Source organism: Calliopsis andreniformis, chromosome 2 (assembly GCF_051401765.1).
Source record: "Calliopsis andreniformis isolate RMS-2024a chromosome 2, iyCalAndr_principal, whole genome shotgun sequence".
NCBI classification, from domain to species: Eukaryota; Metazoa; Arthropoda; class Insecta; order Hymenoptera; family Andrenidae; genus Calliopsis; species Calliopsis andreniformis.
The window spans coordinates 9,566,465-9,588,458 of record NC_135063.1 but is presented as its reverse complement, the minus strand read 5'-3'; the positions used below and the strand labels follow the sequence as shown (position 1 = coordinate 9,588,458).

The 21,994-nt window shown below is 36.0% G+C and overlaps 1 protein-coding gene across 1 annotated transcript in view; it reads right to left on the bottom strand.

Annotated features, from left to right (window-relative positions):
* Window positions 1–21,994, bottom strand: part of Rgk3 (Rad, Gem/Kir family member 3) — a 62,415-nt gene that overhangs the window by 5,205 nt on the left and 35,216 nt on the right. The window contains exons 4-6 of the mRNA XM_076388656.1: window positions 18,686–18,901; window positions 2,132–2,214; window positions 1,363–1,549 (exon numbers count right to left, since the gene is read on the bottom strand). Of these exons, the coding sequence (XP_076244771.1) occupies window positions 1,363–1,549; window positions 2,132–2,214; window positions 18,686–18,901 (486 nt within the window). The remainder of the gene's footprint in view (window positions 1–1,362; window positions 1,550–2,131; window positions 2,215–18,685; window positions 18,902–21,994) is intronic.

Genomic DNA, 21,994 nt, shown 5'->3' with positions numbered 1-21,994 from the left:
AGACGAAAATTAATTTCATAGTGGTTAATTGTTAGAAAAGTGTCTAAAATTGGGGTGAAATGTGTAGGAGTTGAGACTTATTCTACTATCAACGAGCATTATTCAGTTTAGATTTCAGACGCAGCGAGCGCAGTAGAATATGTCCAGTCCTGAGTCAGACACAGTATAAGTGTTTCCTCGACAAGTAATAACTTGTGTGAAATGAGTATTTCTTGAAACTTATTCTACTATCAGCGAGCATTATTCAGCTCAGAGTTCAGACACAACGAAGTCAGTAGAATAAGTCCCGTCTCGATTCAGACACATTTTAAACGTTTCCTCAATAATTAATAACTCGAAGATAAAGCTTGAAACGCAATTTCATCTATCTGCATTTTCGTTTTATCTTAGCATGTAGAAGCATTCCTTAATAGTTCTAACACTTGTCGAACACCCTATATACATATGGTTTAAAAAAGTGAAAAACAAAAATTTAACATAAAATTCCTATCTCATGAAACGAGCTAAAATATTTCTCATGAAATTATTTCTGGCTTGCTTTGGCTTTCATATTACTGGCTATTGATCGTAATGATTTAGAATATTACTTTCATAATAACAAATGGAATTAAAATGTAATATTGCGATTGTTTCATGGAGGAAGTTATCAATTATTTAAACATACTCATTACGTAATAGTAATTATTTAACAATGAAATCGGAACTAGTGGTGAAATATCAGATTTCAATCCATCAGATTAATATATTCAATAATTTCAACAGGCATACGTTTGTAGATACAATTTTGTACCAACAAGAAATAATATGTGCAATTATTGTTCTCTTAATACAGAATATTTGAAATAATTTCGATGTAATTGCTGTTTTCTACGTAGCAGTTACAGGGAACCCTACATGGATGGGGGCATGTCTGACTACAGACAATCCACTGTTACTTGTGCTCTCACTCGCTCCAGGTGTGCAGTTAATTTTATCTCTCTGTAGCTTTTAATACCAACGTTATTTCTAGAATCATCTCAGACAGAGATTGCTTGAATTAATGAGCATTTTGAAGTGATGTATAAATTTAGCAACGATTCTATTTAACACTCTGCAACTTTATTTTTATTTCATTCCCATTGGACTTAAAGTATTAAAATAAAGTCTGTTTCAATACCAGTTGCCCTTAAATTGCAAATTTCTAAACATTTCGAAAGTTAACGAAACACTTTGTAAATTGCTCATCAAGCTGCATTTTATTTTTGATCGTGGATGATATTTGTTTCTATATCCAGGCTAATTAATAGATGAGAGGAAACCAGTCAACTGAGTATTTCTTGAAAGATAAAAGGTTAAAGAAGAAGTCTTTTTTTATGTACAGACCTTGAGAAGAGACTACCCTGGATCGAACCAGATCCACCTTGTTGCCGACTAATATAGCTGGTTTTCCTCGAAGGAAATCCTGATTGTGAAGACGTTCAAGGATCTCCTCGGCCCTTTGGAAGGACGCTTTGTCGATCACCGAGTACATAACGACGAAAGCATCAGGATGTATTTCCTCCAATTCCGTCTTTTTGAAACAGAAATGGCAATACTGACTTAAAACGAAAGTTATAGAAAGAATTAATTAATAATATAATGAACAGAGAAATGCTTTATTACATGTAAGAATATTATTTTCCATTCTTAATACCACTAAACGTACTTTAAATCTAAATAAAGACTTTCACAATACTTTACATACAATTTATTTCTTTTAATGAAAGACCCTCTATAATGTTCTTACAGAATGAAAGTTCTACTTCCTTCTTAAATCTCTGATACTCTCTTCACATCTCATTAATGTCGTATTAAATACACTCAGTAAAGCTTATGCATAAGTTACACATACGAGAAACTATTCTTTACTTTCAGTCAATACCATCAAAGCTTCTACGCGAGTAATTATTCTCACAGCAATTAGGCGACACAATTCGCGCACAAGGTGCTACCAACTCTACCTCCCCACTCGTTACCAGATTATTACTATTACCAATACTCAACTAAAAATAGTCCACGATTTAATGCCTACAGAAAATCAGAAAAGGGCTCAGTCCAAAAGGGATGAAATCTGATTCTCTCAGATCGACTTTGTACCCAACCACCTACTCACCTTCGGGTTCGCGATGTTCAGGAATCTCAGCTCGCTCTCTTCACCGTTCAGCATAACGAAAACAGATTGCTCGCTGGGCACGTCTGCAACAAAGAGGAAAGAAACGATGAGCCACGGCGCACTTTACAAAGCGCTAAAAAAGCAGAGACGTTGGGAAGAGACAGCGAGGGGGAAGAGGAGTAGGAGAAGCAGGAAGGCAGCGGGTAGATTGTGGGAACAGCCCCTTTGATTTGCTGCCTCATTTATTTTTCCTTGGACCATCCCCTCGGTGGCGCGCGTCCACGTCGAAGGACGCGCGATGGTGGAAGAAGGAGGAAGCGCGCGGCAGAAAAGAAAATAATCGAATCGGGGCTGTCGTAAATAAACTCCGAAACGGGAAACGAATTCGTTGCACGTTAACACTGACGGACCCACGTAACGACGTCGGAAGCGACGTAATCCTGTGCTCGTCTAAATGCGTCCACGTCGACGCACGCCCGTCAACGACCATCGTGAAACGTCCATACAGCTTCCTCGGTCTATGTCGATACGTAATTCGATGATGTCGGACAGGATTTTGTCGTAGATTCACGTGCATCGATTTGTAGTTTTCAACGTCTGTTCCTTCTTCAGAGGAGCTCTGAATGGGTAGGTATTGAGGTGTTTCTGGATTTTAGGGTCTTTTGGAGGCGTGAATCGAATGAACTTTGAATTTCAAAAGGTAAGTATCTCAAATATTCAAATACTCAAATATTCAAATATTCAAATACTCAAATATTCAAATATTCAAATACTCAAATACTCAAATACTCAAATACTCAAATACTCAAATACTCAAATACTCAAATACTCAAATACTCAAATACTCAAATACTCAAATATTCAAATATTCAAATACTCAAATACTCAAATACTCAAATACTCAAATACTCAAATACTCAAATACTCAAATATTCAAATACTCAAATACTCAAATACTCAAATACTCAAATACTCAAATACTCAAATACTCAAATACTCAAATACTCAAATACTCAAATATTCAAATATTCAAATATTTAAAATTCTTCAATTTCTTAACTAATCAGGGTTTCTATCATACGAAAACTCAAAATCAGATCAACCCTAGTCATTACCCACAAATTTCTGCATGAACACATCGCTGACCTTAGATTCCAAGAAACACCTTCCCGATCTTTAAAAACAAAAAGAAGAAAAGACCACCCTATGATTTAATCAAGAACATCATTAATTCCACCGCAAATAGGCACCCATCTCCTCAAGCCCATCAGCTTCGCGTGATTTATTCTCCTCGAGAAGAAGAAGCTCTCAGCGTTGAACAACAAATAAAAATCAGTCGAACGAAAATCGGGGCCGATGTCGAGGTTCGTCCCATAATTTCCCCGCGAAATCGGGATCGAGGCCAGGAAGCGTCGAGAGGCGCCAGGGACGGGGGCTGGGCGAAAGAAAACAAAAGAAGAGAAAGGGGGTCGCGGCGCGGGGAGCAATTACGATGCAGAAGCCTCCCAGACGAAGGCGAAGGAAGATCGTCGAGCGCAAGCTGGTGCGTGGAGGCTACGCGAGGTGCTAAGCGAAACGGGCACGACGCGTCGCTTTCCAGGAAGGTGATAAAAAAGAAAAGCGCAGGAACAGCCGAGCAGAAATAGCGCTGGTTAATTTTGCGTCGGCCCGCGCTATAAACGTACATCATACAGCCTCCGTGTCTGTTCATCGTCTACTCTCTCCTTCTTTCTCGCGTTTTCTCTTCGCCCCCCTCTCAAGTGGGCGAAATTCAGTCGGAAATCAGTGATTACTGGTTACAGAATAACAAAAGTAATCGAAGTTCTGGCAATTGAGGGACGTGAATTACTGAATGAAGTTGAAATTGGTATTTTTAAAATGACAAGAGTCTTAGATAGAAATTGGGAAAGGTAGGTATTCTTTCTGAGGGAAATTGGAATTGAGGCTGATATTAATTCTGAGTTTGGTTTCTGGGGAAATTTTGGAGGAGAGTAAATTTGTTCAATAATGAATAGGTAATACTGATTTTACTTTATTTTTATATTCATTTTGTAGAATTTTGGTTCCTTTATTATACATATAGTTGTCGTTGTAGATATTTGCAGTGTAGTCTTCAGTCGAGTAAATTAACGTCATTCATGGTGGTATAAAAACTGTCACCCACACGTGAGTAATGTGGCATTCAAAGGAGAAATTCTGTTTAAAAAGGAGAATTCTGAATAGATGCTAGCTGTCTGCCCTACTTGATTGATTACTATATTGTATACGAATATAATATTTTTTTTAGAGGTATTAAACTTTGATACAGCATTTTATATTCATCATTCAATTTTTGAACAATTTGAAAAAATGATCAAGCTATTGAGTTATTCACTATTCTTCAAGATCTTAAAATTTTTAATCAAATTTCGTCTTATTCCCCTGTGGGAAACGAGTATAGTTAGGAAGTACGATAACAAGTTTAATATACTGCAAAGAGTTCCTTCAACGAAACTGAAAAGGAAGAAAAATTTTATCTTAAGGCCAAAGGTTGCGATGCACAGGAATGTATCGAATTTTCCTTCTCCCTTTGGGTCTGAAACGTAATAAAATCGAAAGTTCCGAATAGAAGTCGAAACGAGGAGGCGAATACACCGTGAAGTTTCTTGCAAACTAATGCAATTTAAAAGTTACTTGGAGCGGTCACGTCGCGCTTTTGAGGAAACCAATGAAATATGTTCGTTCCGCGAATTAACATAAGTCACTGAGAATAGTATTATCGAACTTCCTCGTAAAGGAAATTATTATAATAAAGACATGAAAGACGTGTCAGAATTACAGAAACGAAAACCTTTCATTGACGAACTCAATTCTCTCGTTCAAAGAATAAATATGTAATTAGGCATAAAATTATTAATTTATATATATTTACAATAACACAAGTTTACCTTAATTGACTCGTTTAAATATTGTACAATTCTATAATAATACATATTGCACAGTAATTTAAATTATGTTTAAATGAAGCTGTTTTTTAATATTTAATTGTTTTCATATTACTCTCTTCGTTAAAAGAGGTCCAATTAGCAGCTTTCATTAATTTATTTCATGCTTTTGTGAATGCATATTATCTATAATTTGCGCTAGAAACATTGAATCTCGTATTCAAAATCAGACAATACTCATAAGAGGACACATATAAGTAGGACACACATAAAGCTCAAAAAATTCTTAAACATTCTAGTTACAAAGTACTTAACACCACCACTCGATAATTTAACTAGCATCCCCATTTCCTCCTCCATATCCTCTCCCAAGTATCCTTCTCCCAAAAAAAAGAATAAAAATAATTGACCACACTTTCAATTCACTCAAAAAGTGATCCCAACAATTCCATTCACCCAAAGTCCCCCGATCCATCTGGGAACAGATCCCACAGAACGCAATTTACGTTCAACGTTGCGTCAAGTATCCACACGGATGGCTCAGTGTCGTGCACGCATCAAATTTGCATATTCACGAGAACAGAGTCATGCGAGACATTCCCCCGCGCACAAAGAATCCAATTACGCGGCTGGAAGAACCGCGACGTTACGCCAGGCTGTATCATAATTAATCGCGATCATGTTCGAGCGTCGTGTGCTACATTAAAACTTCAATAAACCGAATAGCAGAAGAGTGAAAAGTCGAGAAGCTTTTGTTCTATGCAGATGGCGAGAGAGTATCTGAACCTGAGAGCCAACGTGACTCAAGTCCTTTTTTGTTATGCTCCAGAAGAGCTGAAGAATAAATGCAATGATCTATTTCTTAAGAGGGTACGTTCATACATGTTAAAGGAGTGACATTACCAATAAGATTAAGCAGAAACATGGACACAAACAGCAGACACCGACCTGTTCTCGAAAAGTCACGTGACTACTGTACCCTCTTAAAGAAGTGGTCAGGCTCAACCATGTATGTATAAAACTATATAGAGCATCACTTTAAGGCATTGTTACTGCAAAAATTCATTAATAACGTAACTTAACTAAATTCCTATCATTATAATAGATTCAAGAAAAAGCAATAAGATTCTAATTCAAACAAAAATGGACTTAGATTAGTCTGACTCTCAGGTACAGGTATTTTCCTCGAAATGCTCCTCTTCCATTACCTCTTACGACAGTTTATTTTTTCAAAACCAATGAATGGAACGAAGCCAATGGCGCAGAAAATGATGAGAGATTCACTGTCTTGCTCGCACAGTATACAAAGTGGATGCAAAACCCCTAATGGAGTTTGTTGGTACACTGTATCTTACAAGATAGGAAGTTTGAGCGCGAGGCCTATTCGCGACGTTTTGTCCTTGACACGTGGTCCCTCTTGTACAATAGTGTACCATGTGCACGGCATAGGTTACGTAACCATATGTAAATCGAATTCAAACTTGCGCAACACGTACCCCCGACGAGATGATAATGTTTCCTGAATCGGTATTATGTATACGTTGGATCCAAGCGAGATGAAACGCGCTGCAAGTGGCCTAGATCAACGTATGAGCAAACAAAGGGTGCAATGATCGGAGCTCGATTTTTGGATTTGTTTAGAAGACGAGGGAGTGGCTCGATGATAGATTTATGAATACCGCGTGGATTAATGGAGTATAATGTTTTGGTTGGAGAGAGGCTTTAGTTAGTAAATTTTAAATTGAAGGGAAAATTAGTTTAATATTAGAATACTGTATTGTATCCTACACATTCCAAATAGCATTGGTTGGGAGGAGAATATTTACAGCAGAGATTCTCACATGCAGTTTCATTCTTTTTCCTTTAATTATGAAACCAGAAGTCTCACACTACAATAAGCAATAATATTCAATTATTCATCCAGAATATGCAAAATTATTTTGACCAGTATAAAAATTCAGAAAATTATTTTAATTCTAAGTACACACCATTAACATTAAAATGTGATCCTTGTTTTCCTCACTACGAGCCAGTAACGAGTTTATAAACTAAAAAAGCTGCGTGTGTTTTATCAAGGCTGAGATCAATCGCAAAACAGAATGAAACAAAAATTTCAAAAAAATACAGAAACAGCAAACAAGCTCACAGCGATAAAATACTGCTACAAAAATACACAATTCTTCGCTTACATTCTGCCATAAAAAGGTTCACAACTGACTACTTTCAAGGTGATCGTAGTCTCCCACTTACAACCCCCGAATTTGGCTACCAAAATTCTACCCCAATGACGTAAAGGTAAGTCCTGCACGCGTACGAAACACCTGCATAGGGACAATGAGATAAAACCAGTCTGAAGGGCGCTGGGGCACACATGCAATTGCTCATTCATTCTCGAAACCACAAACTAGGATAAGGTACGACTCGGGATTCCAAAAACAGGCCAGTCGTAGAGGTGAACGCGCGTCGAGCACAGTTTAGCCGCTAAGTGGATCGCGAAGGTTAATGACACCGAGCGGTCTTATTAAAAGCGTCGTATTTAAAGCGTCGTATTAACGATTCCGTCGAGAACCTCGCCAGAAATCCGTGCGTAATTTCACGCTACTTGCTAGGGTTGTACGCGCGTGTTGCATGTGAGTAAATCTGAATAAGGTTCGAGTGCTGTGAGGCAGAAATCGAAGAGAAGAAATGTTTGATCATAAGAGATGATTTTGTGAAGGCTCTGCTATAAGTAGAGTATGTTTCATGACTCTCTTCCATCATGTAAAATGGGAGGATCTGTCTCTGAAATTTATTGAATTTGGTTAGGGATTTATTTAAACACAAGTTGAGTATATATTTTATTAAAATTTCTTTTTATTGTTATTAGGCGCTATTATGATCAATTTGACTCGAAATTTAATTGTTATCGGCTTATAAATATTATGATGATAAAAATAGGCAACTTCTGTCTACTTTTTAACTAGGCTGTTGTGTAGATTTTGTACATCAAAGAAAATTAACATTAGTATTACGTAGTTTGAGTATTTTTCGAGCCTTTAATAAATGTGTAGTAGAGCTTGTAGGAAAATTAGGAATTTAATATGATTAATACCAATTGAGTTACGATAGAGAGAGAAATAAGTGAATTAAAGAAATTATATCTCCTTTATTGAACCCCTGTTCGGTAATCAGTCTTTAGTTAACAAATTATTCATTATTAAACATTCCACAGCGCTTATAATACAGTTTCCAACATAATCCATTGGACATCGATATGCAGCACTGCATTTATGATCAGATTATTTACTTCCTTCTTTATGGAACGCGGTTAGCTATAAATTCTATCAATTTCAACGCTATGATGTTCACAATTATTTATAATTAATTATCTTCAGAATAGCAAATACGGAGCGTGATAAATTAATCATGCAATTAACGAAGCTTCGTTACAAGATAGTATACAGCTTAATATAATCAACTACAAAATTATTATACTTATTTATATTACTTCATATTTATTATACTATAACGTACTGGATCATACAAATAGAAAATACTGAAAATTGAAGAAGGGAAGAATTTTAATTATCACATGAAACGACACGACTCAAATTTTAAATCCACACTCAAATCTCCCAAAAGATCAAAAGTTTTCAATTCAATTACTCTTGAGCAAGAACAGTACACAGAATGAAATCTTCAAGATTCCCCGAAATTTCGTAACTTCCCCAAATTCAATAAACCCAACCTACATCGGGCAGTATCACGTGTTACAGATGCTCCAGAGAAGCAATTTCAATTTCTTCGAAATTGGGGGTTCCAATTACCCAATCTCGGTTAAACACTGAACACGTGCCACCCTTGCATCCCTACCAGCACACGTTCGTAATTATGAAGCACTTTGTCTCCAAAATCGAGCCTCAACCTCTCTCTCTCTTCATCGAATTTGCATTCGTAGGAACGTGGAGACACGATCTCCTGAACTTTTCCACGAAATTCATCGAACTGTAATTGGTTAGGACGCACCCAACGCGAGTAATTACCGAAGAGTCTCGAGCGAACGCGTCGAACATCCCTGACGAGGGCTGGCTTGTCGGCGTGAAACGGAGCCGTTTCTGTAACCGACAACGCCGACGAGCAAGTTCGTTCGAGAACTTGGGGGAACTTGCTTACGCAAATGAGAAACTTTGGTATTCCCGCCGAACGAACATCCTCGGGTCTCAGTCGATAACAGACACGGCCTTCTGGCATTTTGAAGTGTATCGGGACTTGGTAATTGCAAAAGATTTCGCAAAAACAGGAGGAACGCTCAGGTAAACATCTGTTGGAGGAGTAAATTGTCTGAGCAAAGTTTGATTGGTGTGTTAAATGAGAGTAATGAACTTGGAATGGAGGACTTGGATGAGGAGGTGAAATTGGTATTTTTAAAATGACAAGATTTTTAGGTAGAAATTGGTAAAAGTAAATAATGTTTCTGAAGAAAATTTAAATTGAGGGTGACTAATTTTGAGTTTGGTTTCTGTGGAAATTTTGAGGGAGATTATTTTTAAATTTCTTCAGTAATGAAATATTTGTATCATATTTATAGTTTGTTCTAAAAGAGCTTGAAAAAGAAAAATAGTTCTCCAGTTGATATGTATAGATCCTTCCCTTATCCTTGAAAAAGTCGAATAGGCCATTCAGTTTGTCCACTTATCTCGGAATCATCCCTAACGATCACTAGTCTTATCAAGAAGTAATTTCGTTTCCTCACAATATCTCGTTAATGTAATAGTACACAAGTACGAATAACCTTAATAATATTTAGCTCAATGTGTTTATGACGACACAGAGAATATATCAACATCCTTGCATTTTGTAGAGACATCTTGCAATCAAATGAATAACTTTTTCTTAAGATAGAGACATGTGAGCAGTGAGTTTTTTAAGTAAAACATTTAAAATATTTATTTCTAACGCCAGCATAGTATATTTACCAACAATATATTTGTAACTAGACCCAGAGTGAGTTAAGATGAGATTTTGAGTACCCAAAAACGTTTGTAGCATGATCTACGCATGTCTACGCATGTCTGACCACATATTGGGCATTTCTACTTACGAGGATCCTCTAGTAAGGACAGAATCCCTTTTCAGTCTCTTTCAGCTACTATTTCTTTAACTTTACTCTTCGAAAACTGTACTTTAAACATAACTACACCTTTACAAACACATATCCATCTATGAAATGAAAAAAATCTTGAATCTTACAAGCATTTGTCTAAAATAAAAAAGAACATATTTAGAACAAATTCCAATACCTGGTTGAAAAGAAGTTCAAATCTTCACTTTTTAAAATACCGTTACAAATTTTTGGAGCCACTTTAAGCTACCCTTTAACACACCTAAAATGGTAACAAAATTCCATTCTCTTCAAGTGGAGCAAAACAAACACGAACATTCCGTACATGCCCGAAGTGGCCAACAGACATTTCTAAACAGATTATTCGAGGCCACGGTTTCTGGTAGCGACATGAGGGCTCGTGGTTTCGCTTTAATCACCTCGCTAACGCAACAAATCGTGCATGATGGAGGATTACGTTGATGTCAAGGTGCATAATAGACGTTTAATGAAGCAGTGGCCATACACTCTGATTCCAAGTGGGGGAGTCGAATTAATATGTACGTGTCTAGATCTACTTTTTTAGACTACTGATGGTAACAAAACCACCTGAGCCACTAGACAGCTTTCAGATCGGATACTCTGTTAATTCAATAATCCCTCAACAAATTAAGCTACAGCCAACGATACGATTGATCGAATCTACTGCATTGAAATTCCTTCAATGCAGTGTTTCGAATTATATTTGCTTCTATCTACCAACTGTGTTTTGATGCTGTTTTATCTTATGCAATTAAACTTGAACGAAGTAAATGAACTAGAAAATAAATTTTGAAAGCATGATAGAGTAAGAAATTTTAATAATATTTTTTAAAACATTATTGTAAGAGTAATAGACTTTTTTTTTAAATCTGTTAATCTACTTTTTCTAACGATGAGAAAATTCATGAAAGTGTTCTCAAATTACGATTAGAGACTCTTGAAATAGTAGACATTAATTCAATTTACTTGTAGAGCATTTCGATTGAACTCACATCCAGGACACTCTAGTATAGTATTTCTAGTTTCTTTACTTCCGCATTAAACGTACTTCCGACTGCATCACCATACAGAATGTCCCCCGACAAACGGTCGCCAGGATCGTAGAAGCAAGTAGCCAAAATCGTTAACATTTTCCGGATCTAGGACGCTCACGCAACCGAGATCCATTCCCCATTTCGTTGTTACTTGGCAAAGATACCACGCGTATCCTGGCTCGATCCTTTTCGGCCAGACATCGAGTTTGAGCTCCTCTTCTGAGTATTATGTGAAACTCTTTTTATATTCTTTACTTAAATTAGTAGATAAATTTTAGATATAGCTAAGTCAAGTTAATATTAAATTTTATTGAATTACTAAATGATAATGAGAAAGTCAAATTTTTGTGTGATTTAACTTCTAGAATAATAATATGTTTAAGCTCGTTTTGTAGAAGCCAACTAAACATTCTTTTCTCACTTTCTCCTTAATTATTCTGGAGGCAATTATGGATGTAATTGAATGAAAAGGTAAATTCATTTATTACAGAACTAGAAGACTTCTGCAATAATGTATTGTTCTACAAACGAGTGAAACATTCAGGGATATTTCGCAAGGATTTTCACTAGATGAACGTAATGAGGCAACCGCGGTGAGAAGTCGTTAGCTTAATGGTATTTGCTGGCAGAAATTTGTGGCTTTTAAGTCGGATGAAGCTTTGCATTAGTCGATTAGATTTAAGTTTTAATTCGGTAGTGTCGAGCTGGAACTAATATTCTCTCTATGTAAATCGAGCCTGAGGCAATAGTTGAAGGCATGTAATTCCTCGAAATTGCATAAGCAAAGTCTCAGCTAAATAAAAAGTAATTATTATAGGAATCCTTTCCTCCAATTTCCCCTTGAAATAGGGGAAGAGAAAGAAATATTTGTCAAGAGAAGAAAATCACAATAAACACGAGTTTTTAACGCACGAGCCTCTACTTGACAAACAAAACATCTGAAAAATAAATACAAGAGGAGGGAAAAACCAGGAAACTAGACGGATGTTTTAATACCAACAGGCTGATATTTACATCTCCCTGCAGCTTGAAATTGGACATCCCGCAAGAAAGATGTTGCAAGGTAAATTATAAAGGAGGAAAGCATTTCAGCTTCGTCAAAACAAAGGAGCACTTAATATAAGAAAAAATAAAAAGAAACTCTGACTTCTACTTTTTTTTTCCTAAATAGCTTCCCTTTATTTGATAGTAAAAGTTTCTCTCAGTGATAAAATAAACGCAAAACAACATTTCTTTGCTAGTAAACATCAAAAGACTATCTCATATCGAACATTTGAAGCTCTATAAACTATTAAATGGGGAATAAAATACAACTGGCAACGTTTGCCAGAATTCGACACAATTTCTGACCCATATCCCTTCGAAAGCTTCGAGGAATCGTTCGACTGCTATAAATTCCCAACAAGAATATCTAAAGCGTCCAGGACAATTTAGCGATAACGTTGTTTCGGTTAAATAGTTGGCAGGTTTCGTTCGTGGTCGCTGCGTTTCACCTAGCTCGTTGCAGCAGGTGAAAAGCTTAGAAGCAGGTTGGTTGACAGTGATATTTCACATTGGGAGACAGAGCGAGGATCCTCGACCCAGATACCACCTGCAGGTTTTATACAGGGTGTTGAAAGAAAGCTGTTCGAAAATTCACAGAATGAATTCTAAAACGTTTAATAATCCTGCTAGTAGGATTACGTTTGAATAAAATTGCAGATTATATGAAGAATATTCAGAAAATGTTAAAAATTCACAGAGTGAATTAAAAAGTGTTCAACATACCAATCCTATCAGAATTGATAATGATTCTCTGTTGTCTTCTGAAAATAGGAAAATCGGTGACGCAAACAGTTTGACTACTTGGCATTCTAAAAGATAGGATATCGAATTTGTACGCTGAAAGATTGTGATTTTGTTGAAGGAAGATTAGATACGAGAAACATAAAACGAACAGATGCAATTTTCGTTTATAGTGTGTACCATAAAGATAGTTTACTGGAAAATGATTTCCTAATAGTAGCTAAAAGGTTTCTAGCCTTGCAGTTTCTATCTTCCAAACTAGGTAATAAGAACGTATTGCTACTAAATTTTCCTTTACAGCTGCGCATTAAAATTTCACTGCCACGAGATCCTATACAGAAATATATAAATTCTATTATTGGTTGTGCAAATGATTCAAGTTATAACAATTTTAGAAGATTTTATATTTCAATTTAAAAGTATGGACGTTTTTATACCTTCACAGTTTCAGAATTTAAAATTACCAAATATTCGAATTTTCTTTTGAAAAATACACACTGAATTTAATCTCCAAATTAAATAAAAAAAATGTATAAAGAGACTTTTCTTGGCGTAAAAATTCAATACTCAGATCCTTCTACACAACACAGTGTCTTAGATAAATTCATTCATCAGTCGAAAGGTCACAGTATACTTTTCATTAAATTACCATCTATTCAGAACAAAATACAGAACACATAATGGTAAAATCATAATTTATTTTCTCACAGTTGAACATTTCTCGAGAAGAGAAATTCGTGTCCCTGTTAGCCTCAGGAATCGAAATACACGCTAAAAGCTTACGTAAACCGAAGAGATTTTACGAAGCATAACTGGTTACGTGTAAACCGTCGAAAGCGTTCTATGATTATTTGTAAAAGAATCGATCGGTGTGCCCAGCTGATTTCCTCCCAACGCTTGGTCGAATTCTCGTACGCATTCCCAGTCACGTCGCCTTTCTCACGGTACGTAGACAATCTGCACCTTGCCAATGGCTCTTCATCACCGAACAGATCAAACAACTGCCAAAATCCATAAACCGTCTCACTTATTTCTGTCGAGACTGCTTCGAAAACAGCGTAGAAATTTCTCTAACATTTATTATTGTCCTATCGTAGTCGACATTTCTATTCCACTTTCAATTCGAAATTTTTATTCAATTGGAACGCGTTATTTTATTCTGAAATACACATTACAAGTTCAGTATTACTTTTTGAAGTACTTTTTGAAAGTATTGATTGTATTTGGAGTTGCAAGCTTTTTTCTAATTAGAAAGTCTCCACTAAAAGAGACAATTAAAGATTGTATTAATGAACATTCTCTTGTGTAAGTATTTGACACAATTTATCTCAAGAGTTTTACTAGATCTTTCTTTGTAAAGAAATTTCTCGATAAAAAGTTAGAAGTTTGAATAAAAAATTTTATAAAATTCTGTAATTCTTCTAACTCTTTGCGTCATTTATTTTTTTACATGAACTCATATTTCGCACATTTTCCATCTTAGATAATGAACCTTAGTGGAAGATCTGAGTAACAAATTATCTCAATTAATATATTCAGTAATTCTTATCGTGATTAATTCAAGAATTTTTGCTACATTTATCTTCATACACCAACTCACATTTCGCTAACGTTTCACTTCCGGTAAAAAGCCTCTCTTGAATATCAGAATAACAAATTTTTCTAGTTAACATTCCTGGACATTTGTATCCCAATTAATTCCAAATTTTCGCTACGTTTATCTTCATACACCAGCTCACAGGTCTGCGAATTTCACACTTGAAATCAACTGTCCCTTTGCTCTAATTTCTGGTACCATTACATCTTCATGTTCTTTCGCAAATTTCTCGCTTGGAATCGACAACCAAAAAACCGCTCTACTTTTTTTCCTCAGATATTCTAAATCCGCTTTACCTTAAAGCCCTCGTTATCTCTGCTGCTTGCAAAGGTGAAATAAAATTCCTCTCACAAGCATAAATTTCAAAGATTTTCCCTTCCTAACAAAAACATAATTTCGAAAATCTTGGCGTTCCCCATTTTCGCAAAACTAACGCAAGCAGTCGTTCGATCGGTCGCGCAATCGATCACAGGGAGATCAAGTGGAAAATTCGTAATCCCTATTTTCGAACCGACGTGTAATCAGCGATGGTTCCATTGCGACACGTGGGTATTTCCGCAGTACGAATTATTCGAAGTCGCGAAATGATGCACGGCATGAAATAGAGCAGGGGAGAGTGTCCATCATGACGCAGTGGTCAGACCCATTGACATCGTTGCCAACAGACTCTCAGAGAAAATAAATTCGATGATTCACCGAACGCCCGACGTCTTATCGACTCGACGACTCGTGTTTCGGTCAGCCACGAGCGACTTCGAAAAAACAAGACACGAATTAGCTGCGATGAGACACCGCTGGTTCTTTGAGGAAGAAGTTTGATGACGCCCTTTTTCACCTCGAGCAATTTGCAGTCGATGATGAAACCGAAGTAAAATGGTTTATTAAAATTTATTGAGCATTCGAGCTGACTGGGGTGAATTATCTCTTTATTGAACGATGGGATCGGGAATTTTTTTATGACGCGTAGCGGAAAATTGCTAGGAATGAGAGCAATTTGTGATCTATGAGGCTATGAGGACGATTCGAGTGCTCACTCAAAGACGCATCTATTACCACGTTCGTGTACATGTATGAGGGGAATAAAAGCATTTCACATAAGTTATGCAATTTAGATTATTGTAGATAAAAGTGAGATGAAATTAGATAAATGCAGAGTGAATAATAATTATTGTACTTTAATAATATGAAGTTGTTTTCATTTTTACGTGGAGTAATTTTTATTCTATATAGTCTAGGTATTTGTAGAATTGCAATAAGAATTTTAACATTGTGTGCTTTTAAGTAACTCAAAATTCTTTGATCTGGTTACTTTGGATCTCGAAATATAATAATGACTTAAAAAATGTGTACTAATTTTACTGTTAGTTTTAATATTTCACAGTAGGTGACTAACTCTGATCGTTTCCAAAAAAGATTAACAATATTGCTGTTGAAAGTACCCAAAAATAATGTTTGAAAACCCAGAAGTTTACAGTTAAAACTAAGCTGTGTAAGATTTTGTTACAAAGATTCATGTGAACAAAGCTACGATATCCTACGAATTATATCAAGAATAATTTATAACAGCAACAGGTAAAATACGGTTTCATGAACGTGTCAACGTTTCAAATTCGAACCATATTTACAACATTAAACTATACTTAACTTAAATTGTTTAGAAGCCAAATAATGTTGGCATGAAGTAATGGCTTTACGCAACAATTTAGTACTTACTTTATACTATGTTTCATTTCACTTTGCTACGAATTACTATTTTCGAACAACCTCTATTAATAAATAAATACAATGATTGGCGGATCAAGGATGCGTATAGATTGGTTTATACTACTTAGAAACAACAGGAGAGAAATAAAAGCATATTGTAACTAAGTGACAAACATTTACGATTTTTTCTTGGCAGCTAGTTAAAAAGATATACATACATAGAAGCTATTATTCCTAAGCTCACCTAAGCCAGATCAAACATTACTACACGTGCTAAATTTATTGTTTAGTTAATCTACTATTCAGGACATTAAAAGGAAGATTCTGAGTACTTGTGAATCAGCTATTATTCTCGTTAAAAACTTTGACTCATTATTCCCATCATTTATAATTTAAATATTTAGAGAGAAGAAAACAATTTCCACGAAATTTCCACCAGCTTCAATAACCATAATATTATGCAGTAACGCAAGAGCATAAATTTGCATTTCAGAAAGTTTGGATTAGAGGAACAAGTTGAACCCTCTGGATTAGTAGGTCATTTATAACAACGTTCCAACCATTTTAACAACACGATAAGACTCCAAACCGAGTACGATGAAAGCCCACAACAATACCCTGCCATATCCACGCGATTCTTCCTAGACTATCGAGTGAAACTGGGGAAAAAGGTCGTGTCGCACGCCAAGAACGAGACACAATTCGCTTGGAAGCTTCCGCGGTTTTCTTCTTCAATTTCTGTAAGATTGAGTTCTCGGCTGAGGATACGAGCGATTTATGTGCCGACCTTTAACTTTATTAACCGACGTATTTCATTCCCCATGCGACCCAGGTTATTCAGGCTGTTCGATACCTTGATCTGACGCGTTTTCTTTTTAGAACGAGCTTTGTATCTCGAATGAAATGGCTTCAGCTCATTGAAATAGCCTCTTTCTCAGCGTATAGTGAAGCTTCAAGTTAACCGAGTCTCAATTATCCATAATCTCTGTTATCCAGGGATTCGATTTGCGGAGGATAAGAGTAGATACAAGAGGATTTCGAGTAAAATGGTCATTTAATCCTAGTCGGTTGTATTAGAAAATTGGCCATCGACAGACTCTCGAGAAATCTCGTTCTTGAAAGAAGAAGGAAATTTCTATTTGTAAAATTGTAATTGTTGTATTATGGGACATATAATGAGCATTTAATATAAAGGAGGTGTTAATTGTTAAAGCTGCCTTAATGACGTAAATGGCCTGACACAGGGACATATGCTGCTGCGCGCTAGACAAGTCAGCAGCGACAGCAGTAGAATGAGTCCCTGCGTCAGACACAATTTAGAGGTATCTTCAACAGTCAATAACTCATAAACGAAAGCTCAGACACAGTTTTCTCATTCTTGACTTTTTACTCACTTTAATATATAGAAGCACTTCTCTAAAATTTTCTAGTATCTGATACCAAGCATTCTATATAACACAATTTTTTTAAGGACATAGATTAAAATAAGAATGGAATAAAAATGAAAATCAAATGTAATATCTAAACTCTCTGTTCACAATTTTTAAGTGCAATAACTTTTGTGAATAACCACAATTGAAATGAATTCTTAGAGATGTACACAAATTATTATATGAAGAAACCTAAAAGTTATTCAATGGACACTTCTTTACTTGTATTGTAAATTAGAGTAACTTTGAATATCAAACAAGAATGTGTGAGACAGTATATTTTACTGCTTTTGTTTGAACCTGAGTGGGGCACTTTATCTTTATCCGTATATTAAAACGTTTCATTGTTATCTGCAATGTATGACGCAAGGCAGCTTTTGTCTCGAAAGAACAATCGTAGATCACCGATATTCTTCCAATATTCATCCTTTCTCTTTTTTCGTGTTTTTTATTCACTTTAGCGCAGCAAATTGCTTCAATGAAGGAAGAGTGTCTCCAGTCCATTTACTTGTCCGAGGTTGTTAACGAGCAAACAATCGGACGACAATGGGAAATCGGAGAGGAGAAGGTTGATGGTAATAGCTGGGAAAAAGTTGAGACACGTAGAGAAATTGGAGACGTTTTAATAATGGCAGGATATTTCTCGAAAGCCTTCTGCTTTCAATTCAAAAGAGAACTGAGTAGAAACTGTGTTCAATGATGGTTAGAGAATGAACGAGAGAGTTGAAAATACATTAACTATAATAGTTTTCAAATTATGTAACAAAACTTTAAAAGGAAGAAGATAAATAAAAATTTATAAGATAATTAAGATTTTTAATGCTATTATTGATGTCATAGACTTCCAATGTATTAATTATTTTTTTACTTCTTCTTCTGCCTTATTCTTTCTGAATAATTTTATATCTTGTTTCTTTGAATATAGATCTAGATATATTTTTAATAAAACTTCACTTACCCTTCTGCCTGTCGTACGCGTTTATACATTCACTGGTCATAAACTGACTGATCAGGGCGGTTTTTCCAACACCCCTTGTGCCCAACATTGCAACTGTGTACGAAGTAATATCTTTCGCAGGTGCAGAACGATTTTCCTCATTTTCCACGTCAGCAGGTGCCAAAGAATTTGATCTTGATCTTCTTCTTCTGAAGGAATCGCCTCTGTTGACGATGCCTGGAACATTAAAACAGGTTTAAATAAATTTAACAGTGTGTTTGTTAAATGGGAATATCTACCCACATTTAACTCTGTAAAATATTTTCAAAATATGAATAGGTATTTCACCACCTCTCCATAAAGAAAAATTTTGAACTAGCTAATACTAAACTCTATCATTATACTATATAATTTTTCCCCATGTGCACCTATTACAAAGAACCCAAGAACTTTTTTCTATAACTGCTGCAGTATTTCCCTCGACAAATTTCTTTTTTTCTACAGCTTCTCTCCCTTCAACTGCATCAAAATTATGATCTGTCCCAATTACTAGAATCGCCCTGCATCCACTCCCAAAACCAAGAACGAACATTCTACCACTTATCAACCTTCTGAAAAATAGAACTTCAACAATGCACTCCTAAAAACAAACTAAAAGACAAACGAAAACTATTAATTCCCCTCATCTTTCGCCCTAACAATAAATATGCATCCACCTGTAAGCGCACGAAGGGATACATTATTCATTAAATCGCGCCTTCGATTCACAGAAGAATCGTTTGAAATTCAAATCCAATGGATACCTTGAAAAACGGGCAGCTTTCACCTAAGTAACGGATGCATCGACGCGCGGGGCAAATATAAATATCGTTCGCCTTTATATTCCGGCGTTCTGGCGCGTGATCCACTAGTAGAACAAGCGAGACGAGGTTCCTCCGCGTGATCCAATCTTCGTCGCTCGAGCTTTCGTGTTCGCCAATAAGAAAAGCAGTCGAGATGACGCAAATCTCTTCGTATGTTCGTTTCAAGTCAACTCACAAGGGGAGGACACAGTGAGATAGAGATAGGGACAATTTTGAAGAACCTTTTCTTGGTGAATCTTTGTCGAACGTAAGGTGACACGTGTTTGAGCGTTTATTCGAATAGATCCAGCATTTGAGATATTTCCACGTACAATTTTAAATTATATTTATTTGCATTTATATGCAAATATCTCAAATATTAAAGTCTCTTCGAATAAATGCGCTAACACGTGTGAATTTATGTTCGACAAAGGTTCACCAAAAAGAGGCTCGTCATAATTGATCTCTATTTCACTGTGTCCTCCCCTTGTCAATGGAACGCATCGAATCTGCATGTGATACCGATACTGATAGCGTTCCGCGTGGTCTATGTTTCGTGATAAAAAAAGAAATAGAGGCAACAGAGAAAAAAAGAGAGAAGTGGGGAGTACATATAGACCCGAATTACGTGGATAAATAAATGCCAGAGTTCTCGTTTACGGTTCCCTGGCCGAGATATTCATGAGGTTATTGGTTCGCGGAGCAGAACTGAGTCGGTTCTTCCGTTTAATTGTAAATAAATAAAATGATAAAAATACATACTTCCCGACGCAGATTTTTGGGTCACGGACGTTCGCGGCTTCTGCGTGACCGTTCGCTTTGAGGATTCAGGGAAACGTTTAGATTCGTCTCGTTGGAGAATGAAAAAAGCTCGCTGGAGTTACTTTCCTTGATATTCATTTCATATGAGTATATACTGTGTCGTCGAGTTTTTTCTTTGTACTCGAACTTTGCTTAATGAGCTTAATGAACATCATATAGCTGGCCACGAAAAACACTCAGATTTACAAATTGTCAAACATTTTAAATATAATTTATATTTGAACATTTTAGTTCTAATCTTCAAGCTCTCAAATTTTTAAATATCGAAATCTTTCATTTCTAAGCTCTCAAGTTTTTAAATATTCAAATTTTTAAATTTCACACTCTCAAGATTTTAAATATTCAAATGTTTAATTTTCAAATTTTCAAAGTCTGTTTATGTATTTGTTTCAATTAGCTAATTTCTGATCATATTATCTTCTGATCTTATCAGAACAGTTAACGGAACATTTCCTTCTATCCAATCGCCTTAAGTCAACAATAAAAATTCTATCTTGTGGGTTACGATTCAATTCTGAACTCTTTTTAAGTAATATGACTCACATCGTTTTGTTTTCTAATCATGGATATGATACAAAGAATAGTATATTCTTAATGTTAAGCCTCATTAAACAATACCTGGCTCTAAATGGTCCAAAGGGCAATCTCATTTATACTTGGACCATCAGTATTAACAGAGTTAAAAATAAGACTCGTGTAGATACAAACTGTACATCAAATTAGTGCAATTTATTAATTGGATTGCAAACATCCATAACATATGAACACACCAAAATTAAACAGAACACTCACTATTTCTCGCTTCACTAACCTACTGGTTGTATGTCGGACTAATTACAGGGTAAATCTGGAATTCTCACGACCAGTGAGGAACCACCGTTTGTATGCATATTTGATCAAGTTTAACACATGTTCCAGTTAATTTTAGTGGGCGCTTAAATACATATAAATTTATTTAAACACGAAAAGTAAGGCATTATTTTGTTCTTTGATTACATTTACACACAAAGGATATCATAAGAGAACTCTTACTAATTCTTTTCTGTCTTTCACAGAAGATAAAGAACACAAATAATTCTAGTTTTATATTTCTCTAAAAAGGACTGAAATATTCACGATGCCATCTGTTAGTCGCAAGAATACTGATCAAGTAGAGCATTGACACGTTATGTCATGCAAGAATTATGAGGGAAGCCAACATTCCCGAAGATTCCGAGCAGAACCTGTTGAAAACGAAGAGTGACAGTCGAACTGCAAAGTGAACAGCTCAATGCTCTCGTAATTCAATGAAGGTTTTCCCCGCGGAAGAGCATCGCTGGCAAAACTCGATATTTGGCTTGTGGGCTCCTGCGAAACGTCGAGATTCGCGCAATTAGAATCTCACCGTGGAAACGATCGATCGATACGTCAGTCAGGAATTCGCGTGTTCGCCGCTAATATTGCAACACCGAGGGACAGTTAACGCGCTTCTGAGATTGCCGAGGAAATTGACGGAACGGAGGAAGCTGTGGTAGAATCCATCTTGCCATTGGAAATGACTTTGTCGGAATACGGCAGTCCTATAGGAAGATATTTTATATTTGCATGCTTTGACTTTAGAAAGGCGAATAGTTTCTGAGGAACGCGAGAGGTAAATGCAGGACCATTTTGAACCATAACAGAATTT